The 8,819-nt window shown below is 39.3% G+C and overlaps 1 protein-coding gene across 2 annotated transcripts; it reads left to right on the top strand.

The window, feature by feature from the left end:
- The first annotated feature begins 688 nt into the window (after positions 1 to 688).
- On the top strand, positions 689 to 7,490 carry cldn10e (claudin 10e). Of its 2 annotated transcripts, none has more exons than XM_005948561.2 (5): positions 689 to 1,628; positions 1,774 to 1,887; positions 2,528 to 2,609; positions 2,711 to 2,824; positions 6,016 to 7,490. In XM_005948561.2, the coding sequence occupies exons 1-5, from the start codon at positions 1,397 to 1,399 to the stop codon at positions 6,413 to 6,415; spliced, it is 942 nt and encodes a 313-aa protein (XP_005948623.1). In that variant the 5' UTR covers positions 689 to 1,396; the 3' UTR covers positions 6,416 to 7,490. The 2 variants fall into 2 exon arrangements, with proteins under 2 accessions (XP_005948623.1, XP_014185151.1); XM_014329665.2 differs by having other exon boundaries at positions 1,726 to 1,887; positions 6,016 to 7,484.
- Positions 7,491 to 8,819: the final 1,329 nt, after the last annotated feature.

Here is an 8,819-nt window from a genome sequence, read left to right on the forward strand (position 1 = left end):
CTCCTAAAACAGTCAGTGATCATTGTTGACCTCCCTCAGCTTTTATTACTGCTAATCATTTATTTAAGCTCAGTTTTTAAAACCTTAGGATGTAACTACAGCCCAGCCCATGCAGCAGTATATGAATGACTAACCTCGTATTGTGGATGGATTATCTCAGTTGTTCTCCTGGCTGAAGTTTGGTCCTTTTACAGCATCCTGCCATGCGATTACATTTGTTCCTGACCACTGAGAACACTCACGGTAACTTTTATCGAGTGGAAAAAAAAGTAAGCTTGTTTATATTATGCTAACATAGCTGTGTCGCTAGTGGTCACGTAGCACATCATTATATACCAGCTAGCTCAACTTCAGTAACCCTACAAACGTCACTGCTGTTTAGTTTTCTGTCTTCATTTATGCTGGAAGTGATAACAGAGATGTACGTTTTAATTTGTTTTCAAAACCCCGCAGTCAGGACATGCTATATTGTATTTAGATAGAAGCTAGCGAGCTAACTCCCTGCTAACTTCTAACTCCGTTAAATGTCATAAATTCCGTTCTCATGGATGCCTGGATGTTAAACTCAATTGTTACACCTGGTAGAGCAGAACGCTGATCATTTTATTAAAGATGAAAGACTTTAGACAGTTTTTCAACTCTCAGTAATGCCATAGTGATCGTTTGATATATGGACCTGCAGCGGAGTTTAGGTCCAGACACGGCTAGTGACGTCAGACTGAACAATTAGATTACTGAAAAAAAATCAAGCTAGACCTTTACATCCTTAGTCTGGCAACCCTTCCTTAAATTGTACCTTTTGACCCCAGCAGTTGTGGAAGATGCAGAAGTAAAGAAATATTCTAAAATCTCTCTTTTAATTAGGTAACCTTTCCTATTCATTATTTTAAGGTTTTGTGATGTTTTTAAATTCTATGCTTTTTAGCTATATTATGGAAGGAACTTAAAAAGCCTGATATAAAAACAAATCTCAGTATTAATTATGAATTAGAAAAGAAAACGCCTCATGCTATAAATAGATCCTTCTTCTTTTAAGCTGTCTGAAAACAGTGGATATGATGTCTCCGGTAATTTGAGATACATGCTAAGGTAAGCAATCTCAGGCCCATGAGGACCTGCATTACTGCTTTATCCCACACAGACATGCAAAAAGAAATATCTGGAAAACAACACCACACATCCCCTTTTTTAAACATGATATTCACTTCTCTCTGAGAAGAGCATTTGTTTGAGTTTGGAGACCGAGGACTGCTTGAATCACCAACTACCATCTTAAAAATTAAAAAAGAAACTCAACAAACTGGTGGTTTGCAGTTTGGTGAAAAAGGATTCAAGCTTAAATAAACAAAAGCTTCTGGGTCAGAAATCTAGAAAGGAAACAACAACAATCCATACAATGAAAATTCGAGTGGTTCAGATCTGGGGGTTCCTAATGACGGTACTGGGTTGGATCTTTGTGGCCTGCACTATGGCAATGGAGGGCTGGAAGATTGCCTCCGTTGGGGGCATGGGAGGTTCGGCTGTCATCAAGGTAGCCTGGCACTGGACTAGTCTGTGGAGATCTTGTTTTACAGACTCGACTGCTGTCACCAACTGTAAGGATTTTCCTGTACTCTGGTCTGTGGAAGGTATGTCAACATATTCAGTATTCAAGGTGTATTTATTCTCATTTGCAAATCAAGAATGTTTATATAAACCTTTGTCTGTCCTTTATTGTCACTCTAGACTATGTCCAAATAGTGAGAGCCCTGTTGATGTCGGCTCTTTCTGTAGGCATGCTGGGGTTTGTACTTAGTCTGCTGGGTATGGAGTGCACCTACATTGGAGGAAAAGTACAATCAAAATACAAGAAGATCTATATTGGTGGATGTTGCCACATCATCAGTGGTAAATGTCTAACTTTAATTACTATAAAATCATTGGGTGTGAATACCATATTATCACTCTTTTAGAAGGGATGGCTTCTAAAAGTACACAAAGGGATGGCTTTGTGTACTTAAGTTCTATTCATTGTCTGCTCATGGATTTTGCTGGTTAATTTGTGTCAAGGCTGGATAAAGGTAACTTACTGTTGACATTCAGCACAGTAACTTAATATCCTTTTTGAAGCGTTTACCACTGAACCATGAAATAATTGCCAGAATATTCAAGTTTTTACCTCTGCCAGGCAGTTATGATTTTGGTAGGATGCATGAGATTCCTTCTGTCTGTAAATATGATAACTTGAACAATTCTGAATGAATTCTGATGAAACGTTGTAGGGATGTAGAGTGGGGTCATCATCAAACAATCCATTAAAACATGGCCCAAATCGATCAAGGTCTTAAAGGTCAATTAATGAGTTATTGGTTGAAAACTGACAAAATGTCTTATAATTTTGCAGCTATGACTCTTAGATTACATTTCCTTTCTTTCAAGCTGACCCCAAAATGTATTTTATATCTTATGCATACAAACACATGTTGCATATGCATAGCAGCCAGCGTAACTTTTGACTCTATTTTTTTTAAACTTGATTTGCATTAAGGAGTGCTGTCCACATCTGGGTATGGTGTCTATGCACAGTATGTCTATGCAATACATATTGACCCTGGTCCCACTGGACTCCAGTAAGTAACCATGGCTACACAGAATAAATGTTACCCTACATTGAATAAAACTGAAATTTTTAAATTATGATCTCAGCATCTCTCTGGTTTGCAACCAACAGGTTTAACCTTGGCACCCCAATATTTCTTGGCTGGGTGGGTTCAGCCTTTCACATCACTGGTGGTGCCTTTTATCTATGGTCAGTGTGCACACCGCTCTGTGGAGGAGAGAAAAAGTAAGTGCTTGGACAGTATAGAAGAGAAATGTAGCTTCCAGGTAGGAAAAATGAGGCCAATGCTTTCTATCTGAAGGCCACTAAATGGTTGTAAAAATGGTGGTTGCAAAAAGAAGTTCTGTATAAGTCTATGGGAAAACGCCAAGTGTATGGGCTCAATCACTAATTTTAAGTCTTAATAATATATGTCTATTTTGCAACTTTGTCAAAATTGAGGATCATTTGTGTTATGAATCAACACACTTAATGGCAAACAACTTGTTACACAGTCAGACCTGTCTAGGGATGGGAATTGATAAGATTTTCACGATTCTGATTCCATTTTCGATTCTGTTTAACGGTTCGATTCTTTATTGATTCTCTTATCAATTTTTTAAAAAAAAGGAGAACACTAAGGTTGATTAGCTTAGAACTGTGTTTTATATCTTCTCTTGAACAAGATAGAAATTTAGGAGTAACATGGCCTTACAAACCCAACAGTGAGAACTTTAGAGATCCACAGCCTACGGCTCTTCAATGTGGTGTCACAGGGTCCCCAGGAAAAAAAATTGTAAATGTAAAATAATAAAATAAATATTCTTCTGTAGCAATAACAAAGTGTAACATAAATTATTCTGTAGTAAATACACAAGAATATCCAGTAATGTCCCCGCCTACAATTAAACACATTCACTTACCGAAAATCAGAGGGATATACTGTGGCAAATGGGTGCAAGCCTTTTACCACAAACTTAGTCACTGCTCGGTGACATTCGTCTATCCTGGCCTGAAAGCAGACGCTACCGGTAGACTGCAGCGAGAACTGCCAGCATCTGAGCCTCATGGTCACCTAAATGCAGCGCACAGTAATGGCAGGTTTTGTAATAAGGCAGATCGCACTAACATAATATGCACTGTTAGTTGATTATTTACCTGCCGCATTAACGGGAGAGGACGTGCAAACGTTACCACTGCTGCTGGGTTGAGATTCACGAGTCTGGAGCGGAATTAAAAACACGACATTCATTTAAGGTCATCGCTTGTTTTGTGAGCAAATGCTTTTGCATCTTTGTAGTGTTTCCTCCCTTAAATGAAATATCTACTTTGCAAGTATTGCAAGTTGCCCTGCTGTCATCCGTTCTTGTAAAGTATAACCAAACTTTTGAGCGTTTGAGCCGCTTAGGCGCCGTGTTTCCTACCAGGTCATGCGGGGTGACTGAAATCGATAAGGGAATCGTTTGCAAAAATGCCAAACAATTACAAGGAATTGAAACAGTGGGAACCGGTTCTCAACAAGACCCGGGTTTCGATACCCATCCCTAGACCTGCCCCTCTTTGTCAAATCTGGTATTTGGTAAGGGTAGTTCAATAAGGAGAGATCATTTGAAAGAATGAACACGACAAATGACAAATTTGGCGGTTTGTCTACAATGGCCCATCTTGGCGGAACAGAAAGGGAGAATGAGAATGAGATTTAAACTACACAGCATGAGTGCTGATTGGCTTGGAGAAAGCCAGGAGAGTGTTACTGGACTAGGCCAGTGATGACAAACACCTTGACAACATGGTAAAGTTGGAGTGATAAAGCTTCCCAGCAGAACCTGGGAGCAGACAGATGAGAGACCATAGATTGTCATTAAAGAACTTATGCAGAAGCTTATTTCAATAAAGAGAGATTATTTGAAAGAATGAACGTAATTTATTAATGAACAGAAATTAGATAGGGGTATTACATGATTAGACTACAATGGTCCGTCTTGGCAGAACAGAACCCCAGCTGTGAAAGGGGATAGAGCAGGATCCCAAAAGAAAAAAAGATCTTACTGCAGCAGAGTTCTTGCCCATGGGAAAGGAAACCTATGCATGTAAGGAGTAATGCATGGCATGGCAAGGCATAGGAAGCATAAGCACAGAGAAGAACAACAACAACAGACCACCCAAAATACCAGCATGAGTTCTGGGCCTGGCAGTGGCCCTCCAATGGCAGGCTATGTTTGCCATTTGATTGGAAGGGAAAACTGAGGGATATCAAAGGCCAGAGAGGTTGAGCTTGGGTTAAGGCCCTGGGCTGCAGATAGCTGACAGAACAGAGAACCTGCAAAGACTGAAAATGCAAGCGGTAAGAGCAGCGTTGGCACAGGGCTTCTGATAATTGACAGAATAGAAAGGCTACAAAGGCTGAAAGTTGCAGCACAGGAGAGAAGAGCCTACAATAATGCTCGGGGCCGCTGATGGCCCACAGAGAGAAAAAAAGGCTACGAAAGGCTGAGAGTTGCAAGGAACAGTGGAGAGAAGACGCTGCATTAAGGCTTGTGCTGCTGTAGGCCAGTAGAGAGCACACAGAACATAATGAGGCAAAGAGTTAGGAGTGGGAGTAAGAGTAAGACTTTTATACCACCACCAGCTCGATGCCGACTGAATTTAGACTTGGTAACTTAGAAAAGTAAGGCAGAAGATGTGCAAATGATTTGGAGATGAGTGGAAGGAAAGCTGTTTCGAATTATAAGGACTTACCTTACAACATTAAGCCTACTAGGCAACTTTGATGTGTTTGGCGCTACACGACTGAGGGTGGAAAGAAAGGCTTGTAAGGCTGATAGAGCAGCACCTACCAACCTATTTAGTGAAGATCTTTGAAATGAAACAGTAGAGAAAGAGCTATTACCAATTCTAAATGCAGGACTTTTCCAAGATGTTAATGGAAAGAGTTACTGTATAGAGGCCAAGGAGATGCTGCTAAAATGGCAGATAATACAGGGATCCACGTGACCTTATAAGAACCATGCTTGAATCATTCCTGTGGAGGACAGGAAACATCAGAAACTCAGAAGGACTACTCCCGCTAACGATTACCAATGCTGGTACCCCCAAAACCTGAAGAGTTGTGCTAAATGTTTAGAGCACTGAAAACAGAAGAATGATGAAGACAGAAAAAAGACATGCCATTTAAAATAATGAGCAGGTATGCCAAAACCTCCGAGGCAGAAGCCTAAATGACCAAAAGTAGTAGAAGTGCCATGAAGAGCCAGGATGAATAATCGAAAGTAAATGTGCATGACTTGAAAGAAGGCAAATAATAATAATAAATAATAATTAAAAACATCAACAGTTTGGCTGACCTATCAATTAATACTAATTTGTTTTTTATTACGTCTTGCTTAGTGGAACATGTAACTGTCATGTTTGACAATAATGTGCATCTCCTTCCTTAGGGTGGTTGTCAAGGGATTGCCAGACCCATTGCAAAACAAGTCCACCACATCTCTGTCCACAGTGTCGGAGATCACATCCAAGACCAAACTGTCCTCTATTTCTGAGCTATTATCAAGGTCGGAGGGCTCAGATTTATCTAGCATTGCCTCAAGATCCAGACGCACGACCAAGTCAGGGCGTTCCACCCAGTCAGAAAGGTCTGAAAGGTTTGAGCTGAAGACAGATTTAGGATCAAGATCAGGATCTGGGTCACAGTCTGGCCTCTCTTCAAGGTCTAGCCTATCAAGTCTGTCAGAAGTGAGGAGTGGCAGGAACAGCCATAGAAGCAGGGCACAAACCTCCATGTCAGGCACTTTAGGGAGTGAGATTGCACCATATGTCAAAAACTCTTATATTTGAACAAATATCAATTATTAGGTATAAAAAAACTTCAGAGCATGTGATGACCAAGCAGTCAGATGCTTCAAGATTTTAATATGTGGTATAAATTGCATTCTTATCATTGCTGGTGTATTGCATATATTTACCAAATGAAAGGGATGTGGAGAAGACCGGGTCAGATCCTGGGGCTACTGCTTAGCATACTAGGCTGGATGTTTGTGGGTTGCACACTTGCTATGGCCCACTGGAAATAAATAGAACAATTAATGTGATTTCATCTATAGCTAGAGACTTCTGATGGACAGAAAATAAAAAGTGCAGACTGTTAGTTAATAAATAGTGGATATGTGGTGGGATTAAATAAGCTGATGCTTCTTCCTTCTCCTTTTTGAACATGTAAGTTATAATTATTATTGCTTTGTTTTCCTTTTGTTTGCTTTGTCTTTTTCCCTCTTTTGTTGTTGTTATACTATTTTAACATGTTCAAAATAAAGATTCAGTACAATACAATACTTCTATCTCTGTCAATTGAGCATCGCACCTTGTGGAAAATCTTGAAAACAAAGTGTTTAGTGTTAGAATATCCAGACACTGCAACTGCTATATAGAAACCCAAGCAAAGATCACAAGCAACCAGTCCTTGCAGCATAGCCTTGACACAATGAACATAATACATTTCTTACCACATAATACAAAGCTGCTATCTTCTGTTTGTTATAAACACAGTTTATTCCTTCAAGTCACAATAGAAAGTTAAAAGGGGTCAAATGGATAGAAATAATATGACCATAATCAAGCAGGAAAAAAAAAAACAATCAGTCAGTGCCTCCCACCTGACCCCTCAAATTAATCTTCAGTACAATAACAATTAAGCTCTGGAAAATGTTAGCTTCATGTTATAAATATTTTCTGAGTTGAACAACTCAGAGTACATAACAGTTGGTAAACATTTATAAAAACAAACAAACAAACAAAAAATAGCCTATTTGAGTAATGTTAGAAGTAAATGAATCTGTAAATGAAAAAGTAAGAGTGGGTTTTATTAAGAAACTATATAAATATATGTGTGTGTGTGTGTGTGTGTGTGTGTGTGTGTGTGTGTGTGTGTGTGTGTGTGTGTGTGTGTGTGTATATATATATATATACAACATACTAAAGGTAAAATTCATTTGAGGGCTATGTAGTGGAGTGCTTTGCAGTTGCTGTTCTTGTCACTTTAGCTACTAATCCTAATTTTCCTTGTTTTTAATCAACTGAGGGCTCCAGAAAAAAAATCTTAAAGTGTTATGCATTTCTTTTTAGTTTGCTTCCAAGGAGCACGACTTTCTTGTTGGTTTTTTAAAAGTGTTTCTGAGAAACTTCTCCAGGCTTTATGAAGGTCTTTCAAAGTTTTTCTTTGGACCTTTCGCTCTTTCACTTTTTCACTCATTCTCACATCAGTTCAAGGTTCAACAAACTTATCTGTTTGTTGAACCACTTAATGTTGACCTGAGAAACATTCAAGCATAAAAAAGGCAGCAAACTCAAGAAATGAAACAGTGCTGTGTCTACACACAAGGGACAACTTTGCAAAAAGCCCATTTTAAATGGTATCTTTAGGCACTTTGTTATTAGGCAGTCTATGGCAAAAACACTTAATTTGTTTCCATGTATTTAGCTGAAAACCTGTGAAAGATAAAACTTCTGATATTTCTGTGTGTGTTGCTTTAAATGTCATAGCCTTTTGTTTAATCTAATACTTATGAGTACCCTGAGTAAACACAATATGCTGGAATGGCCCTGTAAGAAAGAAGAAAATGAGGTGACCAAAGGAGAAAGAACGAAAAGTAAGCCTGCACTCTGACCCTGTTGTGCTATTTTGGGATAATATGTCTTTAAGATATGGTGGGGCCTGACCATTCCGGACTTCGTCTCAGCACACCTTCAGGGAGTCAGGGAGCTTCTGCTGAGCAGTTTCTCCATTGGTTTGGCTGGCATAGTGATTGCATTTTTTGGATTGGAGTGCAGACACATTGGGGGAGACCAGAGAAGTATAAATGGGATCTGATAAACAGCATCTACTTTCCATGTGGTCGGCTGTGAGTATCATTTATTTGCATGTACAAAGCCTGAGCTGCAATTCAATTCAATTCAATTCAATTCAATTCAATTCAATTCAATTCAATTCAATTCAATTCAATTCAATTCAATTCATACAGCGCCAAATCACAACAACAGTCGTCTCAAGGTGCTTCATATTGTAAAGTAGACCCATAGGATGACCCCCAAATGAGAAAGCACTTTGGCAACAGTGGGAAGGAAAAACTCCCTTTTAACAAGAAGAAAGCTCCAGCAGAACCAGGCTCAGGGAGGGGCGGGGCCATCTGCCGTGACCGTTTGGGGTGAGAGAAGGAAGACAGGATAAAAGACGTAATTTCAGAAG

The sequence above is a fragment of the Haplochromis burtoni genome, unplaced genomic scaffold (assembly GCF_018398535.1).
Source record: "Haplochromis burtoni strain Fernald_Lab_line unplaced genomic scaffold, NCSU_Asbu1 Contig_591, whole genome shotgun sequence".
Classification (NCBI taxonomy): domain Eukaryota; kingdom Metazoa; phylum Chordata; class Actinopteri; order Cichliformes; family Cichlidae; genus Haplochromis; species Haplochromis burtoni.